This window comes from Monodon monoceros, unplaced genomic scaffold (genome assembly GCF_005190385.1).
Source record: "Monodon monoceros isolate NGI ecotype Baffin Bay Population unplaced genomic scaffold, NGI_Narwhal_1 Super_Scaffold_7, whole genome shotgun sequence".
Classification (NCBI taxonomy): domain Eukaryota; kingdom Metazoa; phylum Chordata; class Mammalia; order Artiodactyla; family Monodontidae; genus Monodon; species Monodon monoceros.
In genome coordinates, this window is record NW_021703784.1 from 62,808,103 (window position 1) to 62,828,574 (window position 20,472).

The 20,472-nt window shown below is 42.7% G+C and overlaps 2 protein-coding genes across 5 annotated transcripts in view; both read right to left on the bottom strand.

Moving 5' to 3' along the window:
* Nucleotides 1–807: 807 nt before the first annotated feature.
* LYVE1 (lymphatic vessel endothelial hyaluronan receptor 1) lies at nucleotides 808–13,378 on the bottom strand. Its single transcript, XM_029207380.1, has 6 exons — nucleotides 12,925–13,378; nucleotides 9,346–9,517; nucleotides 9,097–9,236; nucleotides 2,858–3,163; nucleotides 2,137–2,215; nucleotides 808–1,593 (listed from the first exon to the last, which is right to left on the bottom strand). Exons 1-6 carry the CDS (start codon nucleotides 13,007–13,009, stop codon nucleotides 1,407–1,409), a joined length of 969 nt encoding a protein of 322 aa, XP_029063213.1. The 5' UTR covers nucleotides 13,010–13,378; the 3' UTR covers nucleotides 808–1,406.
* A 2,871-nt stretch (nucleotides 13,379–16,249) lies between these two features.
* The window catches only part of MRVI1 (murine retrovirus integration site 1 homolog), a 77,895-nt gene continuing 73,672 nt past the window's right edge, over nucleotides 16,250–20,472 (bottom strand). For all 4 annotated transcript variants that reach the window (XM_029207378.1, XM_029207377.1, XM_029207375.1 and 1 more), the window contains one exon: nucleotides 16,250–19,550. In XM_029207378.1, the coding sequence (XP_029063211.1) occupies nucleotides 19,307–19,550 (244 nt within the window). In that variant the 3' untranslated portion in view covers nucleotides 16,250–19,306. The remainder of the gene's footprint in view (nucleotides 19,551–20,472) is intronic.

Here is a 20,472-nt window from a genome sequence, read left to right on the forward strand (position 1 = left end):
GCCTCACATAGTGATATATATACTCTTGGGTTTACAAATGTATTTCAGCTACCAAAATTGTCTCTCTTACTTTTGCAAACAACAGATCACTTCAATTTTGCATGAAAGGTATAATGCATCTATGTAAATAAGAGACCAAAGGAATTTTCTAAATGCTTTTATTTTTTCAGCACAAATATTTCTGTACCTCTCAGACTCCTTTTGCTGGAAAAAGGAGAGCTAGTGATACATTTGGTAATGACATCTAAAAAATGTATTTTGGTGTATAGAGGTAATGATGTACTTTTAAGGTATGTTAATAATAAATTAAGGCTATAATTGTTGCCATATTCACGAGAAAATAATGAGTAGATTAGTCTCAGCAAAAAAAATAATTGGTTTTGGAAGTGGAAAGCTGGGGATATCAACACTGAAAAAAATTAGCTTCATACATTCTACTATATGCAATTTTTTATTAATAATCTTCAATTGTAGAATGTAATAACTTGCACAGTACCTGACATATAGTAGGCATTCAGCAAATGTTTACTAAATTTTACTGCTTTTTAACACAGTAATTTTATTCAGTAATAATTTCTATAACTTGATAAAAATAGAAATTTTTAAGAGATTTTTTTTTAGGGGAGAAAAGAATATACTTTCTTTTCCCTAGAAAGTATGTTCTTCTAGAGAAAATAGCAGCAGCAGGAGAGAGAGAGAAAAGTAAGTGTGTATAAGTTCTAAAAAGTGATTCCAACTAGAATTATTCAGAGATGAACACTTTGACCCTGTCTGTATTTACAAATGCTGTTAATATCCTCAACCTTATTCTTTTTCTCTATTTATTTTGGTTTTACAGAGATTAGGTCTCAAGTCACGGGAATCTCCATGTCCTTCAGTTGCTAAACTTTTCCTTCCTTCTTTTTCTCTTGCCTGGCTCAGAAGGACATGCCAGATGGTATAAGTGTTTCCTTTTCAGAGCTGAAGAAAGGATCTGGGCTGTAGAGTCAATCAATAGACAAAGCCTTGATCTCAATGGTTTCTTGGCTCTCAGCTCACCTATTCTCAGGCAGCCTAAAGGCCTCTTGACAAACATGTTCTGATTAGCTGTTTGAGGTCCAGGTGCTTTGCACAAGCTCCTTTCTCCCACCGGGATATTATTAGCACATAACCAGGCTAGAAAGGTTGTGGGAAGCTTTGGAGGTAGGAGGGTAGGATCCAGAAAGGATTGCAATAAGGAAAAGGGAATTCCCTTTAGTGAACTCCAGAGTCCAAAGGTAGCCCTGAGCTGACTCTAGTTAGGGACCAAGGGTAGACTTGCTTGTTTGGTTCTTTGGACCTTTTATAGGCACCCCATCTGGGACCAGGATGTGTATCAGGAAGGAAAACAACCTCAGGTGTGTCCTCTTATTTCTTTCAGCTTCCATCTAAACTTCAGCTTCCAGGCATCGCACTGTGGTTTTGGGTTGACTCTTGGGCTCCTCGGGTTTTTTATCCATTTTCTTTGATTCCTCATTAGGGTTGCTATCATCGGCCTTCTCCTCCTTCACTACTTTAGTTTCTATCATTTCCTTCTGCTGGTTCTTGTTTGTAAAAGGGAAGGCCTTCACATACCTGTAGGCATAAACACAAAATTAAAGTGAGAGACTTCTACGTAACACATAGAACAACAGATAATGTTTTGTGATGGCCCATATTGGCATAGCACACTGGGTACTTTTATTTCAGAGAGATGCTAACACATGCACCCTCAAATACTTTAACCCATCCCCACCTGGGTGGATTCATTTAGATAGGACAGTAAGTTTGCAGGCAAAACTTTAGGCTGGCCTTAACACCCTCTCATCAAAAACAAAGAATTGAAAATCAAATAAAGCATATCCATTTCTCCCTAGATGTCAATCTTTTCTTTTTATTTCTTGATATTCAAAGGGACAGCCATTGACCTATATCTGAAGGCCGGATAACATACAAGTGCTGAAATAATAGGAAAAGTTGGGGTGGTAGGGAGGACAGGTGAGGTGAGGAAGAACATTTACAGTATAAGAGGATTACCATCTCCATCTGGACGAAGGAAATGTCGATAAAAACCCTGGATAAACACAAGATATGGATGTGACAAAGATGACGAGACTAACCATGTGCCAACAATCCCACCTTTTGATGTAGCAAACCGCGAGGCCAGCTGCAGCAGCAAAGAAGAGGAGTGCAAGCACCAGCAGGGTCGTGGGAACACCTGGGGGAGACAGAGACCGCGCCTTGTTCCTCCATGTAGCCATTACTGTGCACCGCTCTTCTAATGACTCATCCTTACACGTGATGGAGACCACAGAGCAGAAGAGCCTTCTCTGTGACCACACAGGGGCCACTTAGGGCGTTGGGCCCACATGAGCTTCTTTGCTTCCTGCCTATAGAATCCTTGGCCTTGCCTCATGCTCTCCCTACTCTATAAGTTGCAATATGACAGAGTCCATTTCCTCTCTGTGGCCTTGAGATGACAAGTTTGGAGCAAATCAAGTGTAAGACCCTTTAAATAGGAAAACTAACTTGCTAATCATAGGCATTTCAGGTGTGTATATGTACTTTAAAAACTTCTGCACATGAATAGATAGTAATTTATTCTGAAAAGTCTTTGCGTTTTAAAAGTGAAGCTATTTTAGACTCACGATTTTTAGTTTAATCATTAAGGTTCTTTAGAGACCTCAAGTTCTAGGACTTTATGAAATTTGAATTTGCATTAAGCTTTTATTTGTATTTGTCAGGTCCTGAGTGCCCAATCTGGATACAGGCTAGTTTCTATGTATTGTCTGCTACACACACACACACACACACACACACACTCAAACACATACACATAATGCAGACAGAAAGTTTTTACCTCCAAACCCAACAGGTTCATTCTTGAATGCCGCTTTATTTTCAATATACGATTCAGTTTCTGTAGATATGGTGCTCGTTTCCATAAAAGCTTCCGTTATGCAAATTAATTTTCTTTTCCGTGGAATAGAAGTGGAAGCCAGAGCAGGAGCCACAGTGGGTGTAATAGACTCAGGTCCATCAGTAGACATCGCTGAGTGTGTACTCTCACCGACAATCATTTCTGTTGTGTATGTTGCAGTTTCCGTGTTGAATATGGGATAATCGGTGGTGATAATTTCTGGAAAGCATGAGTTAACCCAGGTATCTGTCCGGGGAGGGAAAAGTGAAATAAGAAAGAAGTATTGCAATAGCCTCCTAATGGGTCTGCCTGTCTCTAGTCTTACTCTCCTCCGATCCCTTTATACTGCTGCTGGAATGGTCTTATAAAAATGTAAAGATAATCATATCACTTCCTCCTTTAGAATCCTTCCCTGACTGCCTGTACTGCACAGCCTATAAGGCCTTCCATGATCTGGCCCCTGCTGACACGGCCAGCCTCACCTGATCGGTCTTTCTCTCGTTCCCCCTGCCGTGCTAGAATTCCTTCAGTTCTTTGATATGCTTTCTCTAACATCCAAACCTTTGACCTGAATGCTTTCTTCATTGTAAGACTCTTTGCCCCTCTTTATTAACTCCTCCTTGTCCCTCAGGTCTCAGACTGAATATCTCTTTCTTAGGCAGACTTGAAGACCAGATTAGATCCCTAGACATACATTCTTGTACCTCCTTGTACTTCCCTTGTCATGATTCTCACTACACTGCTCCCCACTGGACTGTGAGCTCCCTGGAAGCAGGATTCCTGTCTGTCTTGGTCATCATGGTATGTGCAATGGGCGGGCACATAGTACATGCTCAATACTTGATGTCTAAAGGAAGGAAGGAAAAGTGAAATGAAGAAAGGAGTAGATGGGGAGACCAAATATACACACATGATACCACTTGAGGACAGAGATCTACTAAAACCAGATTTCTCTGTGTTCATCAAAAAAAAAAGTTTTTTTTAAGGGGGTGGGAGACAGGGGAGGGATGTAGGTTTGCTCTCCAATCTGTTGAATGTGGTAGAGAGGAAACTAATATTTGTTGAACATCTTGCTCTGAGTCAACCATGGCACTTCATTAAACAATTTTATAAAACCCTCATTTATACAGGAAGAAACCGAAATTCAGAGAAATTGAATAACTTGCCTAAAATCACATAGCCAGTAAATGGCAGAGCCATGCATTATATTACAATATGCATTTGCATCTCTTTTAAATCTCTCGTTATTTGTGATAGTGGGTAGCATCAGCTGGAATGTTAGCCATGAAGAAGAAGTTATTCTATTCTTTTTGAAAATTAAGTAAAAGTTACCAACCAAGGCCATGGTAAACATGATAAAACATTTTGACCCCACATGCATTCAGTCAATATTTTATACTATTCATTTCATTTCTATTCAAATAGGCATCATCCTTGACCTCTGCCCTAGACTTTGGAAGGCAGCTATGCTCACCACTATACCACCAATGCCGCCCTGGATTTTAAGCTACGTTTCCCGTTCTTAAGCAGGTGCTATATACTTCCTTCAAAAAAATGAACATCTTTTTTAATATCAGTGGAAAAGTATACTGAACACGATATACTGTGCTGGGAACTGAGAATACAGAGACAAATAAGGGATGATTCCTGTTTCCAAGAGGACAGAAGTATTTTGATGAGGCTAGGGGGCGATAACTGGGAATTCACAGAGGAGACGGCATAAGCAGGATGTGGAGGGTTAATGCACTCATTCAACAAATATTTATTGAGCTCCAACTCTGTGCCAGGTGCTGTGCTAGATGCTAGGGATGTGGTGCAAATAAGACCAAGTCCTTGCTCATAAGGGCTTATATGTTATTGGAAAGAAGGATAGAGATAATAAAATTTTTTTAAAAAGCCAGAAATTTCGAAGGATGATAAATGTTGAGAAGATAATTAAACAGGATAAGGATCAAACTGGAAGGGGCAGGAATGGGGACAGATACTTTGGATAAGGTGATAAGGGTAAGTCTCTTTGGGGAGGTGATACTTAAGCTGAAACCTGAATGATGAAAAGTACCAAGTCATTGAAGATCTAGGGCAAAAGCATTCCAAGTAAAGAGAACAGGAAGTTCAAGAGCCTGAATTTGAATAATCTCAGCATGTTTGATGACTAGAATGCTGGTATGGCTGGAATAGAGCTCCAGGTCATCTAGTATGGAAGAGGGAATAGGATATCCCAGTCAATAAGAACAGCGTGACCCAAGAATCCAGAAGTTTGAAAGTGTAGGTATGTCAGAAAATGACAAGGAGCACAATGTGGCTGGCGTGTAGGGTGTGTGTATGATGGGGAGCATGAAAAACTGCAAGTAGGAGATGAGACTGGGAAGATAGGTCGGAGCCAGTATATCAAGAGTCATAATTGCCATGGTAAAGAATTTGGAATTTATTCTTTAGGAGAAGGAATTTTCAACTGGGGGCAGCAGACCTTCCAACTGATATACAGAAGTTCTCATATGTGCCCAGTTCACATCAGATTCTCTGATAGGAAGCCACCCAAGGCTGTGCAGAAGAGGAGGGACGTAATCATCAGGGGAGGTGTGTGGAGAATGAAATAGAGATGGGAGAAAGGGCAACCAGGAGCCAAGAAGGAGACTATTGCAATTGCACAGAAATGGGAGAACGCGGAACTATCTGGAATTCTAAAACTTATATCTCAGAGATCTTCTAGAGAAAAGTGGTTCTCACCTCTGGCTGCAGGTTAGAATCATCTGGGGAACTTTAAAAAAATACTCATGTGAAGGACCCCCCCTGGGCCTGGTATATTACTGACGTGTGGTCATCACCAGGGAAGGTGACGTGGAAGTGGCAGGGCCCGAGGTTTAAATCCTGGCTCTGTCCCTTACTGACTGTTGCCGCAGCAAATCACCCTCTAAGCATCAGCTACTTCTCTTGGAAAGTGGAAGTGGTACACTTGTATCATTTCACTGAGGATTAACGAGACAGTAAATGTGCAGGGCCTAGCAGAATCTATGGCATAATCTGTAATATCTGTAAGAATTAGTTTCCTTTGCCTCTCTGTTCATTAAGTGTAGCCAGGAAGGCCGCCATGTGAGGGAGCAACGGCAATCTGATCCCGTGGTCCCTTACTGGTCGGGGGCACAATGTGTCTCACCTGGAAGCGTTAGGACCTGGCTCTCCTTCCCTCCAAACTACAAATATAATTTCTCTAGAATGTGCCAAATGCTTTGATAGATATTAAACACAGTGTGGTTGGTGTCCAAGAGGAAAGATAGGAGTCAGGGGTATAGAAAGGCTGCCTGAAGAAGACGGTACTTGAGACTTGAATAAAGAATACAAGTTAGCCAGGTGATGAAGAGGACGGACATTGTGGCAGAGGGAACAACATGAAACAGGTGGTGCACGCCGAGCATTAGAAACACTTTGGTCTGATTCCCAAAGCTCACAAAGATAGCAGTAAGAAAGACAATTAGGATAAGGTTTGGGGTCAGGTTTAGGGTTACTGGGATCCTCAGAGCTCACAAGATAGCAATAATAAAGAAAGTTACAAAAACAAAGAAGCATAGGATAAGTCTAGGTTAGTGTGACGATGAGGGCTAGGGTAACTCGGTTCCTCACAAAGATGGCAAACAGAAGCAGGTGAACCTGATTTATTTCAAAATGATAACATAACCACACAGGGTAGCAAATTTTCTCAAGTCACTTTTGTGCACAATTCTCTGACAGTACATCCTTAGAGGGATGTCTTCTGAGGACTAAAAGAAGTGCAAAGGAATTGGAAATTCCATTCAGTAGGTTTATTATTCTCAATAATGCTGTTTTTATAATTTTGAAATTATTGTAGGATAAGAAAATATATTATTTATTGGGAACAAGAATTTTCCATATAAGAGAAAAAGTACAGAACAAAGCAAACAAAAAGTATAGAACAAAGTAAACAAAGAAAAAACTTGAATTGTTAAATTTGAGTTGGAAATATCAATGCAAATGCAATATATATATGTATATTTTTTTCCTAGCTGCCCACTAAAAAGGACTGAGAAGCAATGGAAATGAGAGTAGTAATGAGAACAACTTGCATGCAGATCTTCGTTTCGAATCAACATTCTCTACTAAAAAGAACCAAGGCCCCTTGGAGAAATAAATGGCTGATTCCATGTGTGGGATAAAGAAAGTACAAAGTGAGCCTGGGACATGTTATCATGCCAGAAAGCAATGACTTGCTCAAATACTAATGGGATGAAAACAAAAGTCAACTAGAAGGGGCTCCCACTCGCCAAATTTCAGACAATTTGAGCATCAAAAAGAATAATAATTGTAAAATTGATTATAACATATTGAACACAGAGTAAGTAAAATGCTACATGTCCATGGTAGTATAAAGGAGAGGGAGGACATGTGTGTGTGTGTGTGTGTGTGTGTGTGTGTGTGTGTGTGTGTGAGAGAGAGAGAGAGAGAGACAGAGACAGAGACAGAGAGAGACAGAGAGAGAGAGATTCATCTTTATCAAAGAATGCCAGCTAACAAACGTAGAAGGAAGGATAGATGTAGAAAATTATCATTTTGCGGTCCTGCATATAATAATCGATTCCAGCTAGGATCATCAATATCTGTATGAACTATCAGGTAAAAGGTGATTGGGGGTCAGACTATTTGCATGGCGCCAAAATGTCACACTATAGGTTACCTCCTCATTGCAAAGGGGAAAACACATCTGAGTTCATTAGAGAGGTCTGGCAGTCACCGTCTTATTCAAATGATCAAAGTCAGCATGCAACAGGGGGACATACTTACATTAAGGGCCTTTTGCTGGGATATGATCTAAAGTACACAATATCATCTATCCAGTATTTTTGCCAAACCTAGTGAACATGAATCTAATCAAGCCTCTACACCTAACTTTAAGTATATAGGCAGCGCAGGGAATGGAAATACAAGTTAAATGAAACCACGAGGAAGCATGCAAATCCAAGTCATCTCCCCTGACTCCTTTTCATTTAGTCCATAGGGCTGGGTGGCCTATCATTGCACTGACAGCTGGCAGGAAGGCCAGGAAGTTAAAAGGCAGGCCATTTGACAGGCATGGACTGGCCGTCAGATGAGCAAGCGTGCAAACCACCAATTCCGCAGCCAAAAGTGATAGGCGGCAGAGGCAAGGGGAGGAGGATGGTGAAAAAAATACGGGAAGAAGCTTATGTTCCAGTCTTCACTCGGCCTCTAGCTGACTGTAAGACCTTGAATAAGGCAAACCTCCATTCTGAGCTACAGTCGTTTCATCCATGAAGTGAATGAAGTGGACAAAGTCTCTTTCACGGCCCTTCCTGGGCCAAGGCTCCCTGGTTCACAGAACGGCTTGGACCTTATGCTGCCTTTGGGCAACAGAACACTGCTGGTGCACTTTTATCTCTTGGATCTTAGAGAATGACCACTGACCCATCTGGCCTTTAGAAGGTCAGATTTATGAGTATGTGTGAAGAGTAATAAATCAGACAGAGGTTCTTATGATAAAGTGAGAACAAGTGTTTAGTCAAAGACAAACTTTCTGAGAAGTTACTTAGGTAAAGCACTTGGGCTAAGGCCTCCAAGGTCTCCCAAGAAGGTTAAAGGGATGACCGTGAGCAAATCAGTTCTATTTTCTTGCTTTAATTCCTTCCTTCATAAAATGAAAATTGGGTCTTGTTCTTTAAAACATCTAATATAGCATCTGAATTTCCACTCCTGTAAAGGAATGTGGGATAAAGGAAAGAGATCTATGTGTGAATCTTCATAGTAAGGAGACCTTAGACGAATGTACTTATGTCCTCTGCAAAATAGGGATGATAAAGCACACCTCCTACGGAGATTGTCAAGGTTCAGTGAGATAACTTAGTACCTTGCTTTGTCCATAGTGGATGTTTCCTTCCCTTCGTCCTGTTTATCTTGTAGGATGAAGGCGGGGTGGGTAATGGAGCCTACAGGGATGCCCTCTCCCTATGTTGCCAATCTGTCATATTTTCTCTAACTTTTTGCTCTGAGAGGGACAACTCTACCCTGGTCAAAGAGGCAGTCTTGGGAGGATTCAGTGGCCATCACCATGATTGCTTCTGCTACTGCTCAGGGTTACTCTTCTCAGAATGGTTATAGAGCTATTGAAATCCAGACAAAACATGCCACGTGGAGAGGCTGCAGATCTGACTCACCAGATGAGTTGTAACAGTAGGCCCTGTGCCGCTGGTTGAGTGAACTTCTCCAAATCAGGACGCCCACCCCATTCTTCCCACACTTGGGGTTCTGGATAATCCGAGGGATGACCACGAACTGATTTTTAACCCATCCATAGCTGTAACAGAATACACATGACCTGAGTGGATGCATTGATCTCTGTTGCTGAACAAGAGCACAGAGCCAAAAGAGCTCCCACAGTGTTTGTGAATCCAGCTGTTTCTCACCTGCAGGTCTCAAAGCCAGATTTCCATGCTGCTTCAACCTGCTCTTTGCTGGCCAGAGTTAGTCCTACGAGCCTACAGGCCTCCTGGGCTTCTGTGAAATTCAGTTGCGGGTGTGTCCTTTTGTTCACAAGAGTGACCCCCATGATTCTGCATGGTCCTGAGATGGAAAGCTCTGCAAAGGAATCACATAGGCCCTCAGTGTGCTGCTGTCCTTGCCCCTAGCCCTCAGGCTCTCCTTCCTAGTAGAGCATCATTGCCTCAACGCAGCAGCTGGGATTGAAGTTTAGAAATAATAGGACACAGACCAGACATTTTCCACAAGGACATCCTGCTGGGTTAGGTAGGTGCTTGCCCGGATCCATGCTGTACCTCTCACCAGGTCTGAGTCCATCGTCCCTCACTGCAATCAGGTTCCTTGTTCATTACGTGGAGGCTTTGGCTACCAGTTCCTGGGGTGTGGTCTAGGGGATGCAGTTTCTGCAAACCTTTATGGAGTCTATAAAATGAAGGGTCTGAGACTTTGAGAAAGACAGAATCCAGGGCTCTGGTTAACAGAATAGCGAACAATACTCCAATGTCTGTTGGGGACAGCACTATTTCTGAGATGGGCTGAAAAATGTTGCACTTGGTATAATAGAAAGTGAACCTTCTCTGACCATTGGGGGGCAGGCTTACTCAGAAGTTCCTAGAGGAGTCAGATAGTAAAACTTGATTGGCAGAGAAACTAAATAAAGGAAGTAGACTTTTAAAGTCAGACCTGGATTTGAATCTAGCCTGTGTCGCTTGCTGGCTCTGTGAATTTAGGCTGGTTACTTCATCTCCTGGAGCCTCAGTTCCCATATTTAGAAAATTGAAAGAATAACAGTATCTATTGTATAGGGTGGTGAAAGTTAAATGAGTTAATTCAAGTAAAAATGCTTAGCATAGTGCCTGCCACATAGTAGGCACTTAATAAATCATAACATAGTATCATTATGTTACCTTCAAAGCACTTTGGTTTTAGTCTGCTAATGACTGATCTCCCTAGGGAAGCTGAGGCAGTTGAACAGTTAAGATGTAAATAATATCTTACTCAAAATCTAACAAATCTGAGAATTCTTTTGATACCTTCTCTCTGGGTTCTGGGATTTATAGACCTGTATGAAATTGCAAAGTTGCGTTGCATTTTGGTACTTTGTTCCAATTGGGCTTCATTCACAAAAGTCCATAAAAGGGCATTTCAATCTCCCACGTAATTGCTTGAACACAGATCTGTGCACTGTCAAATGCTTTGACCACTGTCTAAGGTGGTATCTAAATTTAAAGGAAGTTTCTTCTTGCAAACATGGAAGGAGCATTTCTAAGTCCCCCATGTGACCTTGCTGTGGAGCAGGGGGCTGGGGGAAGGGAAATGTATGGTATTTATGGATAGCCTTGTTTGCTTCCAGACCCTGCTCTCACCAAAAGAGAGACCAGAGAGCCAACACCCAATATGAGTGCTTGTGACAGAACAGCCTCTTATGACTGTGTGCACTAACACTAATACCTACACCAACACTGATATTAATACTAATGTCAATGTTAATTCCAACTTCTATCACCAGTAGATGCCACTCTGTGCCAAACCCTGTCTCTTTTGACAGAAAATTGAGGTTCAGGGAGATTAAGTAACTTTCCTGAGCCCAAGGATATACAGCAACTAGGTGGCAGTTTGGGGCACAAACCCAATTATGATTGATACTAAAACCTCAGTTCTTAACTAGGACGCTGTTCTGCTTCCCACTGTGCAATGTGGGGGGAAGATGAACACACACACAAACACACATATACACACACACACCACTAGAGCTGAACTCTTGGAATACACCATTTGTCCTGGAATTTGGCCCATTTCACTCATAAGCTTGTTTATGGCTGCTTCTTTGGGAATACCTGTAGAGAAGGTATATTAATTACACTGTAATGTGGTCTTGATACTCTCATCATACATCATTTTTACTCTAAATATTATTGTTATGAGTAATGATAGACCTATTCTTGGCAATAGACCTAGCTTTGAATATTTCTTCTATTGTTAATTGGCTGTGGGACCTTGGGCAAGTTAGCATTCTCAGCTGTAAAAGGGGGATGGTTATATCTTCTTTACAGAATTTTTGTCAGAATTTTAAAATTATATAACTTGTACCTGGTGGAGGCTGGGTCCACAGTAGACAGTCAACAAATATTCATAGATTTTATGCTTTCCTATTTAAGGGCAAAAACAGGGAGCTGGAATCCAAGTGATATTCGAGTAACCCCTTCCTCAAGCATTCTTAGGAAACAACAAGCACAGTAGAAACAGTATATATCTAGGAATCAGAGCTGAATTCAAACCCAAGCTTTATTATTTACTGCCCTCATGAGATTAGGCAAGTTGCTTGGCCTCACTGAGCCTGTTCCTTCATCTATAAAGTGTCTTCTTAAGAAATACATATATATATATTTCTTATATATATTTTATATACTATATATAGTACATAAAAATAGGCCCTCAAAAATACTAGCGCCCATCCTCATCCACCCACCTTCATCAACCACCTTTTCCCTAATCATGGCTCTGTATAACTTTCAGTTGTTTCCAAAATTTCAATTCCCTTAGGAAAATTTTGCCATTATTGAGGATGGTCCAAAGACTGTGCTGAGTCAATGTCAAAGAACAATTTCCATAATAGTTTGAGGATTAATGGCAGTATTTGGGGGGAAAAGTGAATAGTCTCCCCAGGGAGATGTCAAAGAGGGCCAAACTTATTTGAAAGTAACAGTTCTGGTATTTGAAAAAAAATCAACCATATTAACTCTAACCTCCCTCATAAAATGGAGTATGACAATATCGGAATCAACTCTGGATGCCTGTTCCGGACATATTTTATACCTCAGGGCATCTTCCAACAGAGGAACACATAATTTTCCTTTTAAAGTGCTCATATTTTCATTTGCCCAGAGCTGCAATGAGTGATTTGTGGTTACAATTTTGTTTTGCCTACAGTGCAGAATGAGGTTACCATTTAGGCAGCTCCAAAGCCCAGGAATCACTTCAAGTCATTCCTTTGGTAGGGAGCTGATGACTAATTTTCAAACCTACATTTTCACAGATTTTTTTCAGTTAATTTGCTATTTACTGCATATTAAAAACATAAGCATTCCATGATAGTATAGTAAAACTAAAAATAATGAATATAAAACAGGCCAATATTCTGTGAAAGTTAACCATTTTCTCCAGGCTAGGTGATTGCTTAAAATTTTTCACAATCACGCTTTGCTTCTTCAATGAAACACTTTTTAAAACAAGTGATTTCTCCTCAATGTTTTGTTTCAAAATATTCTCATTAAAAATATCCCATAACCAAAAATAAAAGTCAAGATAACATAAAGGTAAATGAGAATCACTTTGGTGAAGTTGACAACACGGTGAAAACATTTCTGGCATAGCAATGCTACCAATGAGATCTGTCGACACTGAGCGCCATCCCACCCCAGAAATTCAGTCAAGAACTTAGTAGTCTTAGGACAATTTGCAAGATCTTGCCTTGCCTCAGGTTGGCAATCTGGTAAGAAACCTACCTTCTGTGCGGAGAGAGCCTTGGACCAGGAGCCTTGTGGTCCAGATGGAGGCAAGAAACAACACCAGGCTGAAGTACTTGGCCATTGCGCCAGCCCCTTCAGAGCCAGAGGAGCACCTCAGATGGGCACCAGCAGTATCAGAGGCAGACGATCACCAGTCTGGATGGAGACTTCTGGAAGTAAGCGGGGGCCCACACAGCTCCACTTCATAACTGAGACATCCGGATTTCCCTGCTTTCAAGCTTCTGACTTGTCAAGGTCACTAGGGGAAATGAGTGACGTCCCTTGAATGCCCAGGCTGTACTTTGTGGATGGCTTTCTGGAAAATTTAGCTAATGCTGACTCAGAAAACACACAAACGAGGAAGGCAGATAGCACAGGGCGAACTGCTGAAGGTTTCCCCAATTCCCATATTCCCTGCCACCACCTCCCTCCCCCGCCAGCTCAGTTCTTGGTTCTTACCGGTTTGTTGTTGACTGTGGAGCCCGCTCATTTATGTACTCTTAGGAATGCCTCTGTCTCTAAAGGAGACTGAGCATGGATTGTGCTGCTTTTCCTCCCACTATCAGTGGGTTTTTTTTTTTTTATTTCCGACTGCATATCCTTGTGATCTGTGGGGGAATGAGGCTGAGGCTCATGAAAATGAATGATTATTTAAATACCAAGGACAGAGTCCTCATGCTTCCCTTCAGGATTTCTTTATATGTTTGAAATTTCTACCCCGCTACAAGTGATTCCTGCTTCAAAGAAACCAGACACATTAAAATTCATGCAAAACATGACTAGGGGGGCAATTTACAAAATCAGTCATTTAATACTTTACAATAGTGGTCACCACAGGGGTCCTTTATATAATAACTCTCTCTTTGATAACTTCTCATATTCTGGTAGGTGAAAATTCAATTTAGACTTCCTCTTTTTTGTTTGATGAATGTGAGATTTATCTGCACTGTGCACAAGCAGTCTGCACTGTTTCCCCTGCTAGAGTTTCAGTGGTTTATCTTCCATGGCAATTATGGAATTCTGGCTTGAGAGTAATGCCTTGGGCAAAGGGTTATTAGTTTTCTCCAAAAGGAATGTCATTTATAGGAATAGTGTATGGATAACTAGTTCTTTCCCGTACAAAAGTTATTGGTCATAAAGTTAGATATTGGTGTGGAAGATACCAATAATGAAAGGAGAATCTGCTCTGCACAAACATAGAGAACTTGTAAGGGACCAGGGGAATATCCCTTAAATAGCTGTAGTTTAGACCTCATTACTTAGGTGAGCACAAGACCTAGGCTACGGGGACCTCAGAAATATACATGACTCCTCTATCACCATGGAGCCAGAGAGACAGGAAAGCAGAAATTGTGTCCTCTTCGTCATTATACTTAAAGCTAGCATCACACCTGAAAGACAGTTAGCCTTCAAGCATTTGCTAAAGTATTACAAAAAGGAAGAAGGAAGGAAGACAGGAAGGGAAAAAAAGAACCAGAAAGGGTCTCCCTACTGAAAGTCAACCACACCATGTAACATAACAGGAATGATGTCTCACGTTCAAAAGTTCCAGGGATTGGGGTAGGGGGTACATCTTGAGGGGAGGCATTTTAGAAATTTTGCCAACCAGAGTTACCTACCTTTGATTAGATCCCAATTCTGCTTTCTAGGAGAAATTCTCACATCCCATGTCCACCTTCATTGGATAGAATCTTCCTTGGCCACATTTGTGGCGGGAATTAGGGAGTACAGGCTCCTTGGGGGTAGCACAGCTTGTACAATCTGCTTTCTGCTGATATAAGCTTAGGATCCCAAAAGTTGTTTTCTAACTTAACAATCAGAGGAGTTTTTAGTCCTGGCTTGTATCTCTGTACAATAAATACAATTCCCTCACAAACTTAGGTTTCTGATCTATTTGCTTCCATTTGATTCCATGTACAATAATCACACCCCAAATCCTTTCCCAGTCACAATTCTCAAGATGTATTTCTTTTTCTCAGCCCTATGCTCCCCCCTCTCTAATTTAGTGGTGGCTACCCTGAGTTCATTAGAAACCACAGATGAAAGGGCCATATCCTTAATCTGGCCTTTACCATAGGGCTGCTCTGATATTAATTCAGCTGAAAAGTTTTATTGCTTCTTTTTCACTCAAGCTCTTCTCAGTCTGGTTGGGGTTTAGAAGGAGTCAGGTTTTCTAAGCCTCAATCTAAGAACTCTATATCCTCTTTCCTTTCTGTTTCCAAATAGCCATTTCTTTCCCAAGTACTTCTTTTTCTTGCAATACCTCTCAAAAGGCAGCCAATAAAGGTTCACACACTTTCCAGTCACTTCTCCTAGAGCTATAGGCTGCCCATGGACTATCTTTCAAGTTACCATGGGTACGATTTTACCAAATATTTCTGTTTTCTTCATAACACAGGTCACCATATTTCTAGTCCCTGATATCAGTGTTCTGGTTTCCTGCCACTTGACTGCTAAGCCGGGGTCTCATATTTTGAAAATTTGTTGTTGAAGTACCCTGTTTCTGGTTCTGTATGCATTAGTTGGGGCAGGCTAATGGCTATAACAAACATTCCTGAATTTCAGTGGCTTAATATACTAAAATTTTATTTCTTGCTCATGTCACAGCTGAATTCTGTGAGCGCCCATTCAAAGACTTGGCTTCCACCTGGTGGTCCCACCAACTTCTCGGGCCTCAGGTCCTCAGCTGAATGCTCTGAATTTGGCAGGCAGAAGGGGGAATATAGAGGATATAAAGTACTGGGCAGGAGAGTCTATGTAGGAGATTGGATCTGGAAGGTCCGCATTCCCTTGCCCCTAGCTGCAAGAAAAGACTAAAAAATATAACTAGGGACTTCCCTGATGGTCCAGTGGTTAAGACTTCACCTTCCAATGCAGGGGGTGCAGGTTCGATCCCTGGTCAGGGAGCTAGGATCCCACATACCTCTTAGCCAAAAAACCAAATCATGAAACAGAAGCAATATTGTAACAAATTCAACAAAAGACTTTAAAAATGGTCCACATTGAAAAAATCTTAAAAAAAAATAAAATCTAGATGTGGAAATCAGACTGGTGAATACTTAAGAGTCTCTATCACAGCGAAATGTATGAATTAAAACAAAGAAACAAACAAACAAAAATGTAGGCCAGGAAGATACAGGAAACTAGGATCAGGAATGAGGACTAGAAGGAGAGGAACTGATCCAGCCCCTGGGAGGGAGCCCATAGTGACCCGAGGGCTGGGGACTTCTGGGAGGCACTGTTATCCAAAAGTAGATTCTAATTCAGGGTTGGGCAAGGTTGTGGCCCAGCTCCACAAAATGAGGAGGCATTCAGCTGCTGCCAAAGGTTTGGAAATGTGCTTTTATTTTCAAACTCAGGTATGTGACACTCTATATTTCAAGGCTAGCACACCTGTGTGAGGTTTAACAACGTTAGGAGCTGACAGCCAGTGACACACAAAACCAGCTTCTCCCTCTCCACTTACACCTCCAGGCTGTACACAGAGAGCAATACAGAGAGTCCTAGGGCCAAGCAGAAATGTCAGACCTCAGAGGCATTTTGAAGGGAACTTTTATTTCAGATCAATATCACTGTTGGAAATACAGGGCCTGTTTCTGTCCATTTCACTGCCGCTTTGGCAACAGTTCCAATTGCCTCAGGTCATCTTTGCTTTTCTTGGAAGAATTACCGGGAGTCCTGTTTCAGGAATGCCCTTGAAAATGTGGTTACTCTTTTGTTCCTTCTCATCCTCAACCTCCCTTTACTCACAGAGTCGTTTGGCTGAGGGCCTGGTCTGGAAGCATTCTTGCAGGCCTTTCTGTGGAGCAGCTGGAGGGTCAAGAGCTCACTGCAGCTCCTCTCCTGGCCTTTGTCTCAACAGGAAGCAAAGGTGGGAACCCTGTGACCAAGTGGGCGATGGGCCAGCTCAGCCTGGTCCTTCTTCACGGGAAGCTGAGACTGGATGTTGCCAGCCTAGAGTCCTGCCCCACAGCCAGCCTCTCTGGAGTGCCATTTGTATCCTGTCTTTGGCTTTGAGGGCCTCAACGTCCTCCAGTGTATCCAGTCGCCCTGGAAGAGGCAGGGCAAACCATCCATCCATGCAGCCAAAGTCCGTCTGCCATGATCTGCACCTCTTTACCTTAATGGCACATCCTTGGTCAACCCTGGCTTGGGCTTCTCTCACAGTGGTTTTCTAGCCACTGGAAAAGATGCCTCCCTTAGAACAACAGGTTGCTTTTACAGTGGGGCCTAACTTAGGTGGGTCTTTCTGAAAGGAGTGGTTGCATCAAGCCTAGCCCTTGAGCTTGGAAATGTTGTTGCTAATCAGGTCACAGAGTAGACTGAAAAATACTGGAATAAGTCGAGGCTAATAAAGATGTTAATTTTTTCGTTGAGTTGCTGGTGGTGATGATGCTGGTGTTGGGAAGTATGCAAAACGTCAGCTGTTCCCAGACTGCTCTCCTCTCCCTTGAATGCTCACTTGTTCTTTTGACCAACATTTAATGATACCCTCCCAAGCATCGGCCACCATGCTAGGCACTTACCCAGAGAATGGGTAAGACATGGTTCTTGTCTTTGAGGAAAAATGCTAGGAAAGGCAGACACATAAATAAGTTATTCTGATACACTATAGTAATGGTCATTAGTAGTAGTAATGAAAATGTTTAAAAAGTGCCAGGAAGCACAGAGAAGGGTGTGACCTATTATGTGGGGCATGGTGGGGAGTTGGAGGGAGGCCATTAAAGGTGTAATGGAGGGGATGATTTTTGCACTTGGTCCTGAGGAGTGACCAGAAGAAAAGAGGAGAGCGGCAGAAGAAAAACTAGTGAGAGAAAACAATTTAGTCTGGGAACCAGAAATGGCTTGGAGTGGCTGAAGGGCCACTCAGGGGAGTGGGACTGGAATGTAAGATGTCGAGTTAGGAGGCCTTTGGAAGAATCAATTTAGTGCAGGGGTTGAGAGCACAGCCCCTGGGGCCAGCCTGGCTGGGTTTGACTTCCAGCCCCATGATTTACTAACTGGGTATCCTTGGCAAGTTACTTTGCATGTTTTGTGCTTCAGTTTCCTTATCTGAAAATGGGAAGAGTCACAGTTTTTTTCTTTTTCTTGAGGACTCATTGAATGAATCCCTATATAATACCTAATACAGTGTTTGGCTCATAGTAAGTTCTATATGAGTGTCAGAAACAAAAACAAATGTCAACAGCAAAACAAAAACAACAGCAAAGCCACCACCATAAAACCCACACAGAAACCAGCGCCCCCCAGAAACGATGAGGCAAGAAGGCAGGTGGCAGCTGTCAAGGTGGAGTGAGAAGTCCAGCTGGAGGTGGGACGCACTCTGTTTTCTGCTAAACAATGGGAATGCTCTGAGACCTACACTTTGGTTGGAAATGCCATTGAAACTGGAACACTGCAGTGGACATGCACACTCGCATGTGGGCACAGCGAAGCTGAAAGTGCATCGTGTCTCCTCTTTCCCCCTGAGAGGCGGGTTAACTGCTCTCAACCAGAGAGAACAAAGAGGGGATAGACTGTGCTCTACAGTAGCTCAGAATTAGCCCTGGAAATGGAGACCAGCAAGTTCGCCATGGAAGCCATGAGTTTTCAGTGTTTCTCAACCATCTTAAGCCCACGTAGAAAGCTCACTGAACAGGTGCCTGGTGGCTGCCCCACACCTAGTGAAAATCTGTGGGTTGGCTTTAACCCTAACACATACCCAGAGCACACGTTTGGAGGGTAGGTGGCTTCATGCATGCGTGTGCTGTGTGTGTGTGTGCTCTATGTATGTGTACAGAGGAATATATGTTCATTTACATCTTCCCACTTCAAGCACAGAGCTAAAAAGCAGCCTAAACGTTTTTCTGATAAACCTTTCTGACTTCTGTAAAGAGAAACTCTGATTGCAAAGGGGAGAAGGGAAGGCTGAAGGAGAGTCAGTAAGAATGAGATGGGAAATGGGAAGATATTCATGTGAGACTCCAAATTCCAGGTCTGATCCTTGGGGGCAGAGTTAGCCTTTAGACACAATCCTTCCTGATTTCCGATCAATGGCAGAGAGGAAAATGGGGAGGGGGAGGGGGCTTCACACTGTAGCCTATAAAGAAGGTGTTTTGTTTCTCCCCAGCCATCTGAGCTGGCGCAGGCAACTGTCCCTTCCGTTGGAGTTCCCTGGTGAAGGCCACTTCTTTGTCCACTGATGCTTTTTGTTGATCCTCCAAGAACATCAGTTACTGTGTGTGAATAGCTCCCATAGGGGTGCCGAGTGTGAAAGAACCCCTGCTTGTTCCCCTGACGGCAGCAGCGGTGTGCCCATGCCCAGGCCTGACACATCATGCTTGGGGAAAGGGCAGCAGGCTGTGTGCTGGAGCAGGGCACTGGCTGGGTGTCGGGTTTCCTACTGCTCTGTAGGCTGCTCATGCTGGAGTCCTGAGCTCCACCATGAGTCCCTTTGGGCTGCCGAGCAAGTGGATTTCCCAAGGGGCCCGTCGGCCTGCTCCACACAAGAGTTATAGGAACCGTAGAGCCCCAGCACAACAGTCAAGACCAGCATTGCTGCGGCCATCATCCAGACGACTTGCCAGTGCCGACAGAGTTTGGGATACGTGACTTGTAGGAAATGAACCAATTCTTCAAGTTTGCTGTCAAATGAAAAACATAGGTGGAGGGTTTAGTATGTTGGGCACGTATACGATGCCCAGAACTTCCATCTGGAATACTCTCCATGTTGTCTTGAGCCGTGGTTCTCAAACTCAGCTGTGCATAGCACTGTTTGGCAGCAATGATTCAAAATACCCCAGGTCTACTGAATAAGGGTCTCCAAAGGTACGGTCTAAGAATCTACAGTTTAAAATTTTTCCCCAGGTGATTTTGATGCCACCAGTCTACAGCCTTTATATTGGGAGAGTCTAGGCTAGAACACTCTACTTATTTGTGTGATCATTCATCCATTCACACATGCCCTCATCTACTCATGAGATGGTCATTGATATCTGGACTCCCCCAAGCCCCAAGATACCAGGTTGGCTGACCCATTCTCCCATGCAACCAGACAGGACCAACAGCTTTTCTGCACTTAGCGGTACCAGTGATCAGTTCCGAGTTCTAACCTGTCCCCCGCCTCCATGTTCAGACGCCTGATTTGTTGTCCTCAGTTCCACATCTGACTGTATCTAGAGTGGAAGGACTGTGATAAACTCCTAGAAGACTCTCAACGTCAAGTAATAAATTACTGGACAAGTAATTCAAGGAACCAGATCAACCTCAAGAGCTCACTTCAAACTGTCCCGGGGCCTCCAGCAACCTCTGGGTGACTTATTCAAGACGTTTTCTCAGTCCTATTAATCTTCATTCCCAAATAACCCCTCCTCCACTTTCTCTGCTCTCTCCACACTTTTCTCTTCCCTCTCATCTCTCTCTTTTCTCTCTTCCCTCCTTCCCTTTCAACCCTCCCCCTCTGTTTTTTGCCTGCTTCACTCCACTTTTCCCTCTTCCTCTTTTCCCCACTGCCTTTCAATCTTTCCACTCTTTTTTGTGGCCCCTTGAAAAGACATTTGGTCAGAT

Bases quoted from the DNA above. Each gene is read 5' to 3' on its own strand.
- LYVE1 (XM_029207380.1), bottom strand. From the start codon at position 13,009: ATGGCCAAGTACTTCAGCCTGGTGTTGTTTCTTGCCTCCATCTGGACC. The intron at 9,237-9,345 runs GTGAGAAACAGC...ATTCTGTTACAG, and splicing joins TCTGGCTTTGAGACCTGCAG to CTATGGATGGGTTAAAAATC. The intron at 2,216-2,857 runs GTAAAAACTTTC...TGTCTCCCCCAG, and splicing joins TGAACCTGTTGGGTTTGGAG to GTGTTCCCACGACCCTGCTG.